Raw genomic sequence first — 18,791 nt, 5'->3', positions numbered from 1 at the left:
AAAAAAAACCCCACAGGGCATATGAAGGAAGAAACGTCACCCACGATGCGTGGATCGGAGCTATTGCTTAGGATGTTCACACACCTAGCAGGTGTGCTGTGCACACTCACTCACTTCACTTGCAAAATTGGGACCTGACTTTATTAACTGTTTGGAAACCTGAGTTCTTCCCATCATGCATCGCGGGGTAACATTTCAAGGTTATCGACTAGAACCGTGCTGGGGATTCTCCCCCCGGGGTCTGTGGGAACTGTATGTTGGTACAATTGGTCTCCTTTGGAATCTCGAGTATTTCATTTTTCCTGCATTTGCAAACAGTAATCGGAGAAGCAGTCCAGGGGCTTCACCAACGGGCAAAGGCCAAAGGCTTCGGAGCCTATGAAATCGCGCTGCCTGGCACATTACGTGCTGTTTATTCGGCTCACTTCTGTCGGTTCTTAAATACTTCCCATATAATGCGAGGTTACTGTAGAAGAATTAGAGACTACAATTGCAGACACACACACAAAAGGGAGAAATTTAAATCCTCACGGCCTCATCTCTCAGAAATAATCACTCTCAACATTTTGGTGTATTTCCTCCCAAGCGTTTTTCTTTTTCTGTTTCGTTTCTGCCGGAGCCGAGTATTTGCAGTAACTGTTTTTCCATTATGGAAATGATAGATGCTTGAAAACAGTTCTGAATTCTCATTTTAATTTAGAGGAGAAAGAAAGACACACACCTGCCAGCTCAGCCCCGCCCCCAGTTTCTGCAAAAACATGTTCACATTTTGGCACTCAGGCGTTTTTCTATGCATTTTTTTTCCCTACAAAAATAGAATGTGTGTAACATAATGTTTTATACCCGAGGATTTTCCTTTTACTGTATTAAAACACACGTCGTTCTGTTTTATTGAATAGTTCCCAGCATAAATTTTCCCCCATGTTTCTTGTAAAAAATTTTTTCAAGCATAAAGAAAAGTTGAAAGGATTTCTTTAGAAACACGTTATGTTTCTGCATTTACCAAAATGCAGAAAGGGTTTTGTTCCCTGTCTTCACAAGACCGTTTACTTTTGTTGCCATAGTAAATGGTGCCTTTTTATTTATTTTTGCTTTTTTTCCTCTTTTCCGCAATGTAGAAGAGCAATTAATTTTTTGATATTTATTTCGGGTTTGGCAATCTCAGTGAATTCTTATTCCAATAACTTTCCCCCCGATATTTTATTAGATCTTCAAACTTTTAGAAAAATTGGAAGAATTTTATAATAAACACCCAGCTCTCCACCTACTAGATTCTACCGTTAATATTTTACTACAGTTGCTTTATTAGATATCTTTCCATCTATCGTTCACCCATCATGTTTTCTGGTGCCCAGTCTTTGCTTCTAATTCTTTCTTCGATTTGAGGTGTAACATCCTTATTGTGACATGCACATATATTAAATTTGCTGTGTGATGCATTTCTACCGTAATTTTTAGGGATGATAGGACAGCCATCCAGTAGATGAACTCTATTCCTGACCGATCCCCGGCTGTTGGGCATTCAGGTTATTTCCCGTTTTTCTCCACCGTAAACAACACCATGTTGAACATCCTTGTAGTTCAGTCTTTGCTCACATCTGGGATTATTTTTGCTCGCTTGGGGTCCCAGAAGGAGAATGGTTGGGCCAAAGACTGTACACACTTTTAGGACGTGTGATACCTCTAGTGACCAGGGAAAGGCTGAGTTGGCCTCTGTTCCCCCAACAATGGGGGGAGGTGCCACGGTCACTTCCCAGTGCTGATCAGATCTTGGTGTCCCTTGCCCTCAGCTGCCCAGAAGCTCTGCCGCCTCCTGGGACTGGGGGTGACAGATTTCTCCCGCGCCCTGCTCACCCCCCGCATCAAAGTCGGCCGAGACTACGTGCAGAAAGCACAGACCAAAGAACAGGTGGGCACGAGGACGGTGGGCACCACGATCCTGGGCCTTTAAACAGCTTGTGCCGTTTGTCCTCACTCACTCAACAAAGTCATGCTGAGCATCTGCTCGGCGACCGGCTCTGGTCTAGGTGCTGGGAATAAAAGCCGTACTGGAATCAGAGCCATTTGCTGACGGAGCTCAGGCCATAGTGAGGAAATGTGATAAAAGAAGGTAAACGAGCAGGATGCTTGCAGGTGGTGCTGCCTCCTGTGACGGAGGGGCTCAAGGTGGTCACAGAGGTCCCCTCCGAGGAGGTAGCATTCCAGTCGAGGCCTAGACGGTCGAGGCAGAGGGAGCGGCCCGTGTCAAGGCCCTGGGGCTGGAACAAGCTTGGCGAAGTGGGGACATTAGGGAGATCGGTGAGGCTAGAGAGTGAGGAATAGTGCACTGGAGAGGTTGAGAGGGAACAGATCACGCAAGGTCTTAGGCGCCTTAGTAAGGAGGTGAGTTTTATTCAGAGTGCAGCAGGAGGCTGGCGAGGGTTTAAGCCAGGGAGCAACTTGATTCAGTGTGTTTTATAAAGATCTCCTTATCTGCCGTGTGCAGAATTGGGTCCAGGGGACGCAGGGAGTCATGAGGCGGCTGCTGCCATAGTCCAGGCAAGTGACCACGTGGCTCAGACCAGGGCAGCAGCCGCGGAAGTGGAGGGGAGTGAACGTGGCTAGAGGTTTTCGGAACCCAGCTCTGGGGCAGAGGCCTTTGCCTGGCCTCAGGCCAAACACTTGAGGAGTGAGGACGAAGAAGACAGTGAAGGAGACGAGGACCAGATATTGGAGGTCACACTGACTCCGGGTCCACTCTCAGCTGAGGTACTAGAATCCATTGTACGGGTGAAGAAACAGGCACAGAGAGGTTTGTGTACAAGCCCGAGGTCACACAGCCTCTATGTGACGAGCAGGGTTCAGAGTTGGGTCGTTGGGCTCCAGAGGCCGCCCTCTTAACTGCTGTGCTGATCGATTCCAGAGCTGGCGGGAAGAGTAATCTCCATGGGCCTGGAGCGCTTCGCACAGTGCCTGGTGCACAGTGGGGTTTCAGTAATGGAGGCTGTCGTTCATGTCATCGTCCTCGATGAAACACGAAGGGGCCCCGTCCACCCCCAGTGTCTCCTTACCGGCCCCAAGGCTGGGCTGGGGCCACCGATGCGCCCGCTGGGCCCTCACTGTGCGCCCTGCCCCACAGGCTGACTTCGCACTAGAGGCCCTGGCCAAGGCCACCTACGAGCGCCTCTTCCGCTGGCTGGTGCTGCGCCTCAACCGAGCGCTGGACCGCAGCCCCCGCCAGGGCGCCTCCTTCCTGGGCATCCTGGACATCGCCGGCTTCGAGATCTTCCAGGTGCGCACTGTGTGCCCGCTGGGGCCCGGGGGCTTCATCACTCTGGCCCCGCCCCTTCTCCCTGGGCCCCGCCCCCGGTCCCCATCCCCTCTCCCCGGGCCCCACCCACTCTCCCCTGGCCCCATCCACTCCAGACCGCCCCTCTCCCAGTTTACAACCTCCGTCCCATCCTCTCCCAGGCCCGCCCCTTCCCCCGGCCCCCCCGCCCCCACCCCCCCCCTCTCCCTGGGCCTCGCCTCCCCGGTCCCCATCCTCTCTCTCACACATCCCTTCATCCCGCAGCTGAACTCCTTCGAGCAGCTGTGCATCAACTACACCAACGAGAAGCTGCAGCAGCTCTTCAACCACACCATGTTCATCCTGGAGCAGGAGGAGTACCAGCGCGAGGGCATCCCCTGGACTTTCCTCGACTTCGGCCTCGACCTGCAGCCCTGCATCGACCTCATCGAGCGGCCGGTGAGCCCGCGGCTCCTCCGGCCCCGCCGCCCACACCCGTCTCCCCACCGTCCGCGTGGCCGCCGTCCAGCTCCTCACCCGGCCGGCCTCGGGCCTCCCCATCAGTAAAGTAGGAAAAGTGACATAGGTCCGTGACACCACTAGATAATAACAGCCCAGAGCAAGCCTGCCGCAGGGCTTGGCTCGAATCACAGAGTTAATCGACGGCTGTAACTGTAACTATTGTTCCCATGTTTGGTCGCAAGTCCACGTGTCACTTATGAGAACTAAAAATTAGCCACAACCTAGGCATCCAATATTTGGGGATCTGACTTACTATCCCCCTCCTGTCAATGGTCAGGCCAACCCCCCCGGGCTCCTGGCCCTGCTGGACGAGGAGTGCTGGTTCCCGAAGGCCACGGACAAGTCCTTCGTAGAGAAGGTGGCCCAGGAGCAGGGCGGCCACCCCAAGTTCCAGCGACCGAGGCACCTGCGGGACCAGGCCGACTTCAGCGTCCTGCACTACGCCGGCAAGGTAGGGGTGGGGGCCCGCCTCCGGGCCTGTGGGCGGGAGCGGGGCCACCTGGCTACGGATGTGGGGAAGCAGGGGCCACCGGCTGTCCACTAGGACAAGACACTGCCAGGGCAGGGGCTAGGGAAGTCCAAGGTGGAGTGAGGACTCTGTCTGACGAAGTCGGCAAAGGCTTTCTCAAGGAGAGGGCATTTGGGGTGGGTTTTGAGGGATGATTAGGAGTTCGCCAGGAGGAGAATTACGTGCATTTCATCCACCCATCAGGCAAACGTGTGCCTTTCGTTTGCTCAGCCCTGTGTTGAGCAAAGTGGGGACCCCGAGTCAGCCATGGTTTCTGTCCTCACAAATCTTATCTGCAAGGGAGACACATAGACTCTGGGAGGTAAGGCTGACGGGTTATTTAATGTGGGACAGCTAAGGGCCCGGCCAAGCTCAGAGTGGGAAGGCCCGCAAAGGTTTCACCCAGGAGAATAACAGGTGATCTGAAATCCGTTCCGAGGGTCGGCAAGCGTTTTCTGTGAGTAGTTTCAGCTTTGTGGGCCAGACGGTCTCTGCCACAGCCGCTCAGGTCCACTGCAGCGCGCAAGAGGCCACAGCTAATACATGAACCAACATGTAAATGAAGGTGATAGTCCAAGAGGACTTTATTTAGAAGAGATCGGCTGCGGTTTCCCGATCCCTGGTCTCAGAGATGACGGGTGAAGGACAGAAGGGCTCGCCAGGCCGAGGGGACAGCATGCGCCAAGGCTGGGCGGGGGAGCCCCATGTGTCCCGCGTATGGCGTTCCGTTCCTTCGGAACATCTCCCAAGACCTCTTGCTGCGCTGGGCTGAGTCAGACCCGGGCCCTGGCACCCGGGAGCCATGTCCAGTATGGGGAACAAGTACGGGGAGCCCTGGCGGTCCAGACGGTGGCTCCGTGGGGGCCTCCGAGCCAAGCGTGAGTGGTAGGAGGCGCGGGGATGTCCCCGGAGGCGGGGGAGGCAGGGGCGAAAACCCCGAGGTGCACATGCGCGGGCACGTTGGAGGGTCAGCGCGGTGGCCAGCGCGACGGCCAGCGCGACTGCCCTGGAGTGGGGAAGGGAGAAGCGGGTGGTGGACGAGCTCACAGGGGTGGGCGGGGGAGTGAAGAGGCAGAGGGGCGCACAGGTGGGGTGCAGTTCAGGAGATGAACGCAGGGTGGCACCAAGGAGCTCTCTTCCGGGCGCCTCGGGGCTTCTGGCGGGCATGGCACCCCCGGGATGTCGCCAGCGCTGGCGAACCTGCCCGTGCACGTGCCAATGCCCGCCTTCACCCAGGTGGACTACAAGGCCAACGAGTGGCTGATGAAAAACATGGACCCTCTGAACGACAGCGTCGCGGCGCTGCTGCACCAGAGCACAGACCGGCTGACCGCGGAGATCTGGAAGGACGGTGAGGGCCAGCTCCTGGGGTCCCTGGGGCGCCGGGTCGCCCTGCGCCCGGCCCGCAGCGCGAGCGCCTTCGTCTCGGAGGCCGAGCTCTGTACCCGCGCTGTCTGCGCGGATGCGAAGCTGGTGTAGGGCGGCCACAGTCTCACAGTAGTGTTTCCAACGACTGATCAATTGATTGGTTCATTCATGATCAGACACTCCTCCTCAATCAGAAACAGGACCGAGATGCCCACTGTCAGCCACTGGGAAACACTGTTTTGGTGATACTAACCAATGCAATCAGACCGGAAAAAGAAAAAAGCCATGAATATTGTAAAGGAAGAGAGAACTTATTAAGTGTAGATCGTCTGTGATCCCTTAAAGAAATCAAAGGACTGACTGAAAAAGAATTAATAACAAGAGAACTCAGAAGGGGCTGTTTCAGAGGTTGGTCAACTGTTAGGCTTTGCTTTCTTTGTCTCCCCACAAAGGTCCCTTCAGGGCCCCCAGGGAGGAAGGGAGCAGTGACAGGTGGAGACAGAGTTTTGGAGGGTTTTTTTGCTCCAACAAGGCCCACATGACTTTAGCCACCAGTCTTTTCGGAATGACACTCCCAGGAGGCATGGGCAGAAAAGCCAAATGCCTTTGTGGTAGGACCCCGTCCTTACCCGAGCCTTGTCCGCTGTCCCCCATCCCCGTCCTTAGAGGACGTTTGAGAGATGTTTTTATGCATCTGGCAGGACCAATTTCTTGGTTTATTCCTGATTCCAGGTTTTTGGAATCTGTCAGTTGGCCTTAATCTTTTATGGAAGTGAAAAGCTTAGTCGTAGAAGTGCCAGCCTATGCAATTAGACAAGAGAGCAGAATAAACAAGTGGAATAAATCAGTGGTTCCCAAAACGAACTCTCAGAGCAAAAGGGCGTGGGGCACCTTGATCTCGGGAGCCCATTTGGGAAAGAGAAATCTGACATTTACACAAGAGGGATCGAAAAGTGGTGTTTAACATTCAGCAGCAGAGCCAGATTCTGCTGTGAGGATCATTTCCTTCCGATGGAAAATCTCCCCCTACCCGACTTCTTTAAAACCCCTGCCTCGCTCACGGACATACGACGGTCCCCAGCGATCCCCCATGTGCCCCACCCCCTATGTTCCTGGCTCCTGAGGGGTTCTGAGAAAGGGGAAGCAGCAAAGCCTCCTGAGTCCTAGACTGGAACCCGGCACAATGTTACTTCTCCCAGAGTTCTCTTGAACAAAGCACTCACAAGGTCAGCTCCATTCGAGGAGCTGCAGGTCACAGGGAGGGGTGAGAATTGGGGTCTTTTTTGCATCGGTCTCTACTATCCTGAGCCCGAAGTTGGGTGCCCCGCACTCTGGCAGCCCAGGGGAGAAGGCAAATAACACAAGTTCAGAGAGGCAAATGCAACAAGCTGGGTGGGAGCATCGAGTTTGTCCTTGAGCTTCCTGGTAGCCAGGGCAAAAAGGGATACCTAATAAAACAGATAGAGAGTCAACCTCTAGGGAGAGAGATCTTTTCTGCTGGCACTAAGTTCTCACAGAGGATATCTGTCCTTTCGGCCAACACCGATGCCTCCAGTGGGTAGACACAAAGGTGAACGGGCCAGTCTCTGTGGCTTTAAAAGTTCATGGCCAGCATTCAGATCTGTCCCTCCCGCTTCGCCCTGTGCTGTAGACTAATAACTCTCTTTTCTTCCTGCCGCCTTCTCTCCCTCCTCTGCTCTCGTGCCACTCCCTCCGCGTCTCCCGCCGCCTCTCTGCCCTCTCTCCCGCTCTGTCCTCACCTCCCAGCACGCGGGGGCTTCCAGCGGTTCTCTTTGCTTGGCTCCTTCCCGCCGTCGCCCCCAGGATCTTCAGGGAGGTGCAGTTCTGCCATCTCTCCACCAGGGGGTGGGTGTTCTCTGCATCGATGGGTGAGATTTGCCGGCCGAGGGGGTGGTGGGCCTGTGGGACTAGGGACCTGGTTCTGAACACTCCTCCCCGCTCCTCTCCATAAAGAGATCTCTCACACTTCTTCTTTCTCCTCGTCAGCCCCTTCAGTGGTTTCTAGACTCAGAGCCTTCTTTTAATCGCATGTAAAAGTACAAATCACTGATAATGTCGGCCGGCATTTATTGAGCATTGACCATGTGCTGTGCATTGTGCAAAGCCCTCTTATAATTATGAACACATAGAATCCTCTGGATGAGCCAGGTGTTAGTACCGTTACCCCCATTACGCAGATGAGGACATCGAAGCACAGAGAGGTCAAGTAACCAGCCCGAGATCACACAGGCAGTCAGTGGCAGAGCCGGGATTCGAACCCAGGATGTCGGGGTCCCAGAGCCTCAGCGCTTACTTGCTATGAGAACTTCATAAATGATAATGATCATTTTGAGAGGAACTGGGGGAATGATAGCGGGAGGGAGGGTCTCTGGGGAAACAGAGATGGCCCGAAATCAGGCCTTTCTAGAAAAATGCTTACTATCGAGACAGATTGTCTTTATTTCAAATATTGCCCATAAACGCCAGACTTTACTCCTTGTTTAATGAGACTCTGTTTCGGGTTCTTAAAAATGCAACTGTACTGCGTGATCACGCTTTTCCCCCTCTGTGCCTCGGTTTCTTCATCTGTAAAATGGAGCAGTTCTTACAGGCTTAGAAATAAGCCTCCATGTGCAAAGCTTTGAGCAGCGCCCGGTGGAGAGTACGTGCTAGGTAAACACGTGCTGTCACCACCCTCCCCTGTTGATAAGGAAAATGGAGTTCACGTCCGCGAGGAGAAGAGGGTTTGAGAGGTCTCACACTGCCAGGGTTCAAATCCTGGACCTGCCGTTTTTAAGCCGCACGGCCTTTGGCACAGTCTTCTACTCTCTGAGTCTCAGTTTGCCCCAATGGGGCCGCTAATACCCACCTTACCAGGTGGTGTGAAGTCCTCCATATGTAGCGTGCCGGTTCCTCTCTGTGGTAAGACCCCTGACCTTTGGCCAACCCAGCCCCCCCCAAAGCAGACTCCTGATCCTCTGCTCACCCCACATTCGCTTTTCTCTTCACACAGTGGAGGGCATTGTGGGGCTGGAGCAGGTGAGCAGCCTTGGGGACGGCCCCCCGGGCGGCCGCCCTCGCCGAGGAATGTTCCGGACGGTGGGGCAGCTCTACAAGGAGTCTTTGAGCCGCCTCATGGCCACGCTCAGCAACACGAACCCCAGCTTCGTCCGCTGTATTGTCCCCAACCACGAGAAGCGGGTAAGTGGCCCAGCCTGGGAAGGAGACGGCTCTGGTAGCACCTCCATCTGGCTATGTGACTTCCCCTCCCAGACTCGATTCCTCGTTAGGAAAATTCATTCGTTCGTGGGACTTAGATTTTATCGGGGACCTCCTAAGTGCCAGGTACCAGGGATACAATAGAGAAAAATGCAGCCAGTCCCTATTGTCACAGTCTAATGGGGGACACAGACGTTTGACTAACCACCCGCAATGAACAACACATGGTTGAACTTGTAGGGGTGCTATCACATAAGTTTAATTTGGTCAGCGAAGTCAGGGAAGGTTCCCTGGAGGGGGTGACAATTGAGCTCCAAAGGATAAGCAGTACTCTGAGCAGAGAATGGCTATGGAGTAGGCTGGGACGTGGAAGGTCCGAGGGATGGAAGGGCCGTTGGGGCTGGGGCTGTCATGTAGATGAAAGAAATTTTTGTTGGAAAAATCAGAGAACAGGCCCTGTAGAGAAGGGTCAACATGAGTGGAAAATTAGACCACAAAGTTAGGTGCTCGAGGCTTACACTGTCCTCAGAAAGTAGCTCTGGTTATTGGGTGGGCGGGTCTCTGTGTGCGTGTGTCTGTCACGTCTGCAAACACCGTATTTTATCAAATCTGAGACGCATTTATTTCTGACGCTTTAGCATCTCTGGAGCTGAGATGCAACTTATAATCAGTGGCTTGTCAGTTTAATTGACAGGCGTTTTTCTTTCTTGCTGGCATGTAAACTAAGAGTGTGTCCTACAATTGATGGCGGCTTATATTTGGTGAAATGTGGCATACGCGGACAGCCATTTCTTCTTTTAAGTGGGGGACGGTGCTCAGAGCCTAGGACCTGGGTGCTGGGTGAGCTCAGTGGTAGTAGTGTCACTCCCAGGAACTCTGAGTAAACAGAACCATGCACCCATACACAAATGCGCATGCGTCCAGACACATAGGTATGCACGTATACTACTTCTGCATTTTGAACACGCATGGATTCAGGTATAGCTGGATCCAGGTGTTGAAACAGTGGTGTCAGGAGTCTTCTTCCTTTGCTTGGCTCTGCTTTTCTATGCATTACCTTCGCCCTGAAGACACCGCTCTCTCCCTCCCCAGGGTGGCAAGGCAGCTGCGGCGGCTCCAGGCTTTCCTTCACCCAGTTAACAACTCCAGGGGAAAGGGGCGGGCTCTGCCCACGGACGCTAGCAGAAGTCCCAGGGCTGGCTCTCATTGGCCGGGGTGGCTCTTGTGCCCGCCCCCCTGGACTAGTCACTCTGATTGGCCAGGGCTGGGTCACATGACCATGGGCGGAGCCGGAATGCTATCGGTAGTAGCCACTCCTGGGTTGGGAGCAGAGAGGGAGGGCTCGCGCCCTTTCACCGTATTGACGCCCTATTGCCAACGAACGGGGGACATGGATAGAAACCCCCTTTGCCAGAAGATAGGCAGCCTGAGGGCAGAGGTCTTTATCCCCTTTTTCACTGCTGAGACCCCAGTACCTAGATCAGTGTGTGGCATACAGTGGAGAGCCAATAAGTGTTTGCTTATTGGATGCACGAATATAGGACAGATGCGCCTAGAAAAAGATCCAGGCTGGGGGTTCTCGTGTTTTCATCTCCGGCCCCCACAGATTCCGCTTCCGTCCTGGGTTAGGGCCGGAGCGTCGATTTTGAGGGTTTTAGGGGTTGTTTTAAGCTTAGCGGACGCCAGCATAGAGCTGGTGTTGAGAACAATTGATCTGGAAAGTTCCATGAGAAACGAGATTGTGTTGACAGCTCTGGGGACCTGGGCAAGGCAAAAGGTCTGTTTTAGAATATAGCATTTGGATTTTCGTACTGTTTAGATTTTTACCACTTTTGTTATTTTTATCAGAAATGATGACTTACGGGATTTGTTCACACAATACCTTGGCCGACTACCCTGTGCTCTAATTCGGCCCTCCCCACCCCTCCCTCCTGCTCTCTTCCCGGTAGCACTTATGGTTATTTACTTCTTTCCTTTATGAGTGATTTCTTGACCTCAGTTATTGTCGGTCTCTCCCACGGGGCCGTGAGCTCCCCCAGGACAGGCATTCGTGCCTGGCACATAGTAGGTGTTCAGTACATTAGGCTGACCCAACCGTTTTCGACTTGACAAACCCTTCCACCTGGCTTCTCGGGGGTGAGTGGCGCCCCCGAGCGGCCGCCGCTGATACTGCGCGTCCATCCGGCTGTCCGCAGGCGGGGAAGCTGGAGCCCAAGCTGGTGCTGGACCAGCTGCGCTGTAACGGCGTCCTGGAGGGCATCCGCATCTGTCGCCAGGGCTTCCCCAACCGCATCCTCTTCCAGGAGTTCCGGCAACGGTGAGCCGGGTGGGGCCTGGGGTGGGGCTTGGGTCCGGAGGCCATGATACCTGCATCCGCAGCCCCCCACGGCTGCTTCGGAGCCGGGGGACGAGGGTGCTCTGGGCGAGTTCCCTCGGTGTGCCAGGCCTCGGTTCTCCTCTGTGACACGGGAGAGCGGTAGCCCACTCAGCGCGCTACCTCCGAGAAAGGCACAGAGCGCTCTTCTGCAGTCGGCCTGTTGCAATCACATTTCTCTAAAAATGCTGCAGAATAGGATAGAGCAAACAATACCAACGTTTGAGAAGCAAATAATACGGTAAATGTCATAACAGAAATTATGCTTCATTCAAGCTGCGTTTAGCAGCGCTGCCCATTAGAAATAGAACAAGAACCAGCCCTGTATACAATTTAAAGTTTTCTGGTATCTTTTAAAGAAACAGGCGGACTGCATGTTGACAGGATGTTTTCTTTAACCCAAACATCCAAGATATTAGATGCTTTAAACATGTAATCATGTTTAAAAAATTAATCGTGAGATATTAGACATACCTTTTTTTCCTACAAAGTCTTTGAAATGTCTTAAACCCACAGCACATCTCAGCCCAGACTCTGAATTTCCAGCGGTCAAAGTGACGTGTAGTCCTATCAGAACAATGAAGTTGTGTTTAACAGAAAAAAATTTCTTTACACTGCTTCAGTTCTTAAATGTAAATTTCACTTAGTGGAAATTCAATGCAGTTAAAAATCCAGTTCCTCAATTGCCCAGGCCACGTTTCAAGGGCTCAGCTGTCACATGTGTCCCGCAGCTGCCGTATTGGCCAGGACAGGTCTGTGGTTTGCCAAGTCAAGTGTGGTCCCCGGAACAGGAGCGCCAGCAGCACCTGATAGCTTGTTAGAGATGCGAATTTTCAGGCCCCGCCCAGACTCACCGAATTAGAATCTGCATCTTAACAAGATCTCTGGTGATGGAGAAATTCTGATACACACTCACACTTTCTTGATCACCAGTCATGAAATAACGTGCGTCGTAGACTTCGTATGAAATTTCGACATCCGGGGAAAGGGCACAGCAGGGAAAGGGCGCTGAGGTCAGACACGTTTGTGTTTATCAAATGTATTATTTCGACCCTGAGTTGCACTCGGAAATTTGAAAGAGAATGCTTTCAAGCCCTTGGCCCGGGGCCTGACCCATGAGAAGTATTCAAAGACATCGGCCGCTGTGTTGGGTTCTCCTCGCGTTATTCTGAGACCTGCTGTTGTTGCGTGTCTCGGTGAACGTGGTGGCAGTACGGGAAAGCGCTCCCGGTCAGCACGTGGGACGTTTGCAAGGAGCAAGGCTTTTACTGGTGGTGGGACCGACGCCGTAAGGCTGCTCTGTGGCTCTCAGCCAGTGAGCGAACGTTCGTTTTTCTTACTGTTCTTGTTACTGGCATCGCCGTGTGGCCCTCTGAGCTCCGTGCCAGCCGTGGTGACAGTTGGCTGTAAGTCCGCATCCTCCTACCACCGCCCACTGTAGGTATGAGCTCCTGACACCCAATGCCATCCCCAAGGGCTTCATGGACGGGAAGCAGGCCTGCGAGAAAATGGTGAGTGTGCGGGGGTGCCTGGGGGGTGGGGGTGTCCCCGGTGCGGAAGCGAGGGGCCGGGGCCTCCCCTGTCGTCGCCCCTCGTCCTCACCACCCACTGCCCCACCCCTCACAGATCCAGGCCCTGGAACTGGACCCCAACCTCTACCGTGTGGGACAGAGCAAGATCTTCTTCCGGGCAGGGGTCCTGGCCCAGCTGGAGGAGGAGCGGGACCTCAAGGTCACGGACATCATCGTGTCCTTCCAGGCGGCTGCCCGGGGATACCTGGCTCGCAGGTGGGGTGCTGCACTGTCTCCCGGGGTCCCATCGACTAGAGCTGGGGTGGGGAGGGGTTGGCCAGATGGCTCCAGATGTCAGGGCCTCCAAGATGGTAGAATGGCCGAGGGACAGAGGGAGGGATGGAGCCACTAGGTGCCTGGTCTTGTTTCGACGCTCCCCGAGGCCCCTCTGGGCAGGAGCAGTGCTGAGAGATGCTGGGGACACAGAGAAAAGCTAGACTCTGCCGTAGGGTGACCAACCATCCCTCTGCCTGGGGCTGGAGTTTTTCTGGGATGCATGACTTTTAGAGCTGACACAGAAAACGTGCCAGGCAAACCAGGTCGAGATGGCCGTCCCACTGGCGGGTCCCTAAGGGCCTCGAGTCTGAAAGGGAGACATACGCCAGCGTGAAGGGTCACAGTCCAGGGCGAGGTGTGCTTTGATGAGGGTCGTACAAGGACAGCGGGAGGCCCTGCAGGCCAGGACGCCCCCTCCCCCGGGGTTACCCCTGATGGCCAGGGAGACGGAGGATGGGAGGGTGTTCCAGGGAGGAGGAACAGCTCACAGGAGGCCCCGCTATGAGGGGCTGGCACGCCTCAGGAACCCCGCCATCTGCAGGAGGCTCTCTTTTCCTGTCGGAACTGGCTCCCAGACACCAGGCTGAGGGGCAGGGACCTTGTCCAGGGGTCCCACTGGGACTCCCAAGAGTGCCGTGAGCAGAAAGGGGTGGGTGTGGAAAGATCTCTTTGGAAGCACGTTGGGGATGGATTCGAGGCCGGGCGAGGGTCCAGGTGCATGAAGGCGAGGCCCGAATTGGGGCTGGGACTGTGGGGACAGAGGAGAGGGGACAAGGCAGAGAGAGTGGAGGGCAGGAGGACCGAGGAACCACACACTGATAACAGAGCGATGCCTGGACCCGGTAGCGTTCTGCGGTGGGCGAAGGCGGCTCCGCTCTCTCGCTAAGGGGCGGGGCCTGGAGGGGCCGAGCGCCCCGGTCCCACACGCCCGCCTCCCCTCCCGCTCGCAGAGCCTTCCAGAAGCGGCAGCAGCAGCAGAGCGCGCTGAGGGTCATGCAGAGGAACTGCGCCGCGTACCTCAAGCTGAGACACTGGCAGTGGTGGCGGCTCTTCATCAAGGTGAGCACACCTGAGGACATGAGCTGGCCCCCAGCAGCGAGGAGGCGGGGCCTCGGAGTGACTTCTGTGTGGGCCTCCACTTCCTCCATCTGTAAAATGGGACCCATCAGCCCGAGCTTTCTTAGCCAGGATTCTTTAGGTAGCAAGCGACAAAAAAAAAAAAAAAAAAAAATCCTACTCGAGCCAACGTGGGTGAAGGATGCAGGGTGCAGCTGAGTCCAGGGCTGAGTTGAGGGTCTCGAAGACCCTCTCAGATTCAGTGATTCGCTGTGATTCGACCTCTCCCAGTGAAGTCGTGCAGACAGCGCTTAACCCTCCAGAAACGATGTGCAACGTGCGGGGGAAGCTCACCTGAGTGTCCAGGGTTTTTTTTGGGAGGTGGGCCTCATAGGCATGGCTGACCGCCCACGTGGTTCACCTTACTTACACAGTCTGCAGCCCTTCCAGAGTCAAGTGGATGCCACGTGGCTGAAGCTCCCAGCTGAATGAGGTCACTGTTACAGGCAGGACATTCCAGGGCTTTAGGGGCTGTCCCCAAGACCCAGGCCAGGGCCTGTCCTTTCTTTGAAGTGAGCAGGGTTTCAGGCAACCCAGGCCTCCCGCGTTAACCCTTTATCACACAAGGGCCCAAGCAGCGGTGTCCATTATCGGACATCCTGTGTCCCCTTCCCAGACAGACTGGCATCACATGCCCACCCGAAGCAGAGGGACAGGGCCAGGTCGGCCGGCCCCCTGTGAGCTTGGGGATGGGGTGTTCCCTCAACACCTGAGGAGGATGGAGATTCAGAGGCAAACACACAGCTGTTCAGTGTCGTTCTGAATACAATGTCTGAGCTGTCAGCCTACGTGCCCGCAGCTAGTGTTAGCTGAGCACCTACTATGCGCTAGTGACTTTTTAGGGGATCGTGATCAGATGGGGCATAAAAACAGACAGAGCCGTGCCCGTGGAGCCACGATTGAGGGCAGGGGTCGGCAAACCCACGGGCCAGATGCCTGATTTTGTAAATGGCCGCTGGTTCACGTATTGTCTAGGGTTGCTTTTGCGTTGTGGCAACTGAGCGGAGTCATTAAAACAGAGACAGGATGGCCTGCAAAGCCTCGAATATTTCCTAGCTGGCCCTTAGAGAAAAAGTTTGCCTACCCTAGGTCAGGGGCTGGGTGTGGGGAGTTGACAGGCATCACTGAATGAATCCCACACCTAAATATCACGGTTATAGCTGTGACAGATGCTATGAATTAGGGTAGAAAAGAACATAATAGAAAAAGACTCGAGAAGAGTCAAGTAGAGGCAAAAACTGAATAGCAAGCAATAGAACAGATATGTTCAGGGTGTACCCCACGTAGCGGGGGTGGGGGTGGTTTGGGGAAACTTCCATTTCTGTTACTGATGCGCGTGTGGCACCTGTCAGCCGGCCTGGGTGGTACTGTGCAAAGCGCATCTCTCACAGCGGACCTGAGACTAAGAACATTGAGATGCACGGTGCCACACAGCAGCCCAGCCGGCGTCTTTTGTATGCGAAGGGTTCGCTTAGCAAAAACGGGAACACATTTAGGGCTGCTTGCCAGATACCCGCGACTGTCCTAGGCTCTTTACGAGCATCAACTCGCTCACTCATTCCAAAAACCCTGTGCAGTAGGGGTCGTTCGCGTCCCCGTTTTATAGACGAGGACACTAAGGCGCTTGCCCGAGGTCACTCTGCTGTTCAGTGGAGGAGCTGGCCTTGGAACCCAGGGATCTGCATGCACCCAGAGTGTGAGCTCTTAGCTCCTGGGCCAAGCGGCCTCCCGCCCATTCTGCCACCTTGACCTTCCCCTAGGTGAAGCCACTGCTGCAGGTGACACGGCAGGATGAGGTGCTGCAGGCGCGGGCCCAGGAGCTGCAGAAAGTGCAGGAGCTCCAGCAGCAGAGTGCCCGCGAGGTGGGCGAGCTCCAGGGCCGCTTGGCACAGGTAAGGGGCGTGGCTATGGTGTGTGGGCGTGGCTGTGGGCGGTGCTTGAGGGGCGGGGCTTCCAGCTCAGCCTGATGGGCCTGGGGCGGGGCTGCAGGGAGAAGGGGTAGGATAGAGCAGAGCCAAAGCTACTGGGGCCCGACAGGGCCGAGCTGTGTGGGGTGGTTGAGCCAGATAGATATACAGGAGGCAGGGGCCTGGGGACGTGGCCCGGGTATCTGGTTGGGGTCTGGTTCCTGCCGAACCAAGATGCTCAGGGGCTGGTCTCCAGGACCGGGGTAGTCAGGCTCTGCCATATGGCAGGGCTGCAGTTTACAGGCGGTACATTTCCCATTGTTCTTGTATGTCTAGCATCTTAATGCTGAAGCAAACCCCGTCTTTCTGTTTGTTTTTTTTCTGATTTATTTCCTTTGGCTAAGTTGCTAGGTCTAGGAGCATTAAAGAAATGTGAGATGGTAGAATGGCCTCTCTGGGGCTGTCTGGAGGATGGACTGAAGGCTGGGGAGAGAGTCCACTGGGAGAGGACGAGGCCTGAGCCTGTCGCGGCTAAAGGGACAGAGAAGAGGGGACAGAGCAGAGACAGTCGGGGAGCAGGAAGGACGGATGGGGTTGAGGACTGACAGGCTGGGAGAAGGTGAGGGAGGAGATGGTACCCGGTGGCCTGACTCAGTGACCAGAGGGATGTGGGGTCCTTCTGAGACGGGGACCTGGGGGAGGAACGGATTTGGAGGCTGCATCTCAAAGAGCAAAACAAATCCGAGGGGTGCAGGAGGTACCTGGTGGCGGAGGGTCGTCCTGGGGGCACTGACCGCCAACCTCCTCGCCCACCCCTAGCTGGAAGAGGAGCGTGCCCGCCTGGCAGAGCAATTGCGAGCAGAGGCTGAGCTGTGCTCCGAGGCCGAGGAGACCCGGGGGCGGCTGGCAGCCCGCAAGCAGGAGCTGGAGCTCGTGGTGGCGGAGCTGGAGGCCCGTGTGGGTGAGGAGGAGGAGTGTAGCCGCCAGCTGCAGAGCGAGAAGAAGAGGCTGCAGCAGCACATCCAGGTCTGGTCCCCGCATCCCCACCGTCCTGTCCGCCCCTCCCCGCCCGCTGTCGCTTCTGCCAACCACGTCCCTTTTGGCCACGAATCTGCAGAAAACTCAGCTCAAAGTGGCCTAAACAAACGAACAAAAAAGAATACTTTTTGGATCCAGATAACGGGACACTCTAGAATACATGAGCTTCAGGCATGGCTGGATCCAGGTGCTGAAGTGCTAGCCAAGTAGTCTCCCGCTCTCCAGCTCCACCTCCTGGCTGCTCTGTGCTGCTACATCACGGGCAGGCTCCCTCCCAGGTGTCCTTCAAAATTTTACACTTGCGACGCGTCTCGATTCAGATGCTAAGTTTTCATCGGCAAAACTTCATCTGCACTTGTATTTCGTAGCTTCTTCGGTTGAAAAAGTAGATTTAGGGACCCGAGTTGTTCCAAACGTACTCCAAAGTTTTGCGGTGATGAACCATCTGATTTTAAATTTAAAACGAATGAGATAAACTGGGAAATTCGGTTGCTCGGTCACACTGGCCACATTTCAGTCACGGCCATTTTCGATCACCTCCTCTCTACCCCATGGTCGTGGGGGAGGGTATGCTGTCCCCCTTGGTTACGGAGATGGCCTAACACACCACACCCGACCCTGGACAGATGAGACAGATGGCAGTTTATGAGCCATGACGTGAGGGAGGCGGACACCACACCACGGAGCGCCACACGGGTATACTCGGGAATAGAGTGAACGAACAAGCTGTGGCTGCGGGAGGCAGGCTTTGTAGTGACAAGAAGTCAAGGTGACCCCTGACTCCTGCAGGAAGACGGGGTCAGTTGGTTTGACTACCCCCAAGGGCCGGCGTGCAGCTGGCATCTCCTGCGCAGGTGTAAGCAGGCCCCGCACCTGGTCCTCGTGGTGTAGAGGGTCGCCTGGCCGGGGACCTTGTCCCTGTGAGCAGGGTGGGCAGGAGAGCTTGTCATCACTTTAGGTTCTCCCAGTTTTACCAGATGTCAAGGCAGCGCATAATATTGAATCTGGATTTCCGGTTTCACACCAAAGTCACCCCACGCGCCTGGTCCCCGCCATAGGGGACAGTGCCCACCTGCCTGATATTTATTTCTGATGTTTCTTGATCAAAATATTCACACATGCACATACAAGAATGTAGTTTCCACAAGGACAAGGATTTTTATCTATCCTCAGTGCCCGGAACAGTGCATGGCGCACACTGGGCACTCAGCAGATGCCCGCTGAGCTCACGAATGGAACAGGAAGGCCAGTGAGGGTCCCATCCTCCTTGTGGGCCCGCCTGAGCCACTAGCCCCAGGAGCCTGGGCACTGTTCCCTTCTTCCCCCACCCTCCGGCCCCCGGCCCGGGTTCTCACCCCCTCCTCCCTACTCCAGGAGCTGGAGACCCACCTCGAGGCCGAGGAGGGGGCCCGGCAGAAGCTGCAGCTGGAGAAGGTGACGACGGAGGCGAAGCTGAAGAAGTTTGAGGAAGACCTGTTGCTTCTAGAGGATCAGAACGCCAAGCTGAGCAAGGTCCGTGGCCGGCGAGCCCCCAGGAGCAGGGGGCGCGGGCACGCGGGTGGGCGCGTGGGTCTCCCCTGTATCTGCCCCCCGCCAGCCCTGCCTCCAGGGCCTTTGTCACTCT

At 55.1% G+C, this 18,791-nt stretch overlaps 1 protein-coding gene across 1 annotated transcript in view; it reads left to right on the top strand.

Moving 5' to 3' along the window:
• The window catches only part of MYH14 (myosin heavy chain 14), a 64,885-nt gene that overhangs the window by 21,760 nt on the left and 24,334 nt on the right, over positions 1-18,791 (top strand). The window contains exons 11-23 of the mRNA XM_039878711.1: positions 1,791-1,909; positions 3,119-3,271; positions 3,554-3,727; positions 4,068-4,241; positions 5,535-5,649; positions 8,680-8,867; positions 11,081-11,202; positions 12,701-12,770; positions 12,886-13,046; positions 14,057-14,165; positions 15,983-16,114; positions 16,949-17,155; positions 18,542-18,679. Coding sequence (XP_039734645.1) covers positions 1,791-1,909; positions 3,119-3,271; positions 3,554-3,727; positions 4,068-4,241; positions 5,535-5,649; positions 8,680-8,867; positions 11,081-11,202; positions 12,701-12,770; positions 12,886-13,046; positions 14,057-14,165; positions 15,983-16,114; positions 16,949-17,155; positions 18,542-18,679 — 1,862 coding nt within the window. The remainder of the gene's footprint in view (positions 1-1,790; positions 1,910-3,118; positions 3,272-3,553; positions 3,728-4,067; positions 4,242-5,534; positions 5,650-8,679; positions 8,868-11,080; positions 11,203-12,700; positions 12,771-12,885; positions 13,047-14,056; positions 14,166-15,982; positions 16,115-16,948; positions 17,156-18,541; positions 18,680-18,791) is intronic.

This window comes from Pteropus medius, unplaced genomic scaffold, assembly GCF_902729225.1.
Source record: "Pteropus medius unplaced genomic scaffold, Ma_sr-lr_union100, whole genome shotgun sequence".
Taxonomy (NCBI): domain Eukaryota; kingdom Metazoa; phylum Chordata; class Mammalia; order Chiroptera; family Pteropodidae; genus Pteropus; species Pteropus medius.
The sequence above is the reverse complement of the archived record's forward strand: the minus strand, read 5'-3'. Positions and strand labels throughout refer to the sequence as shown.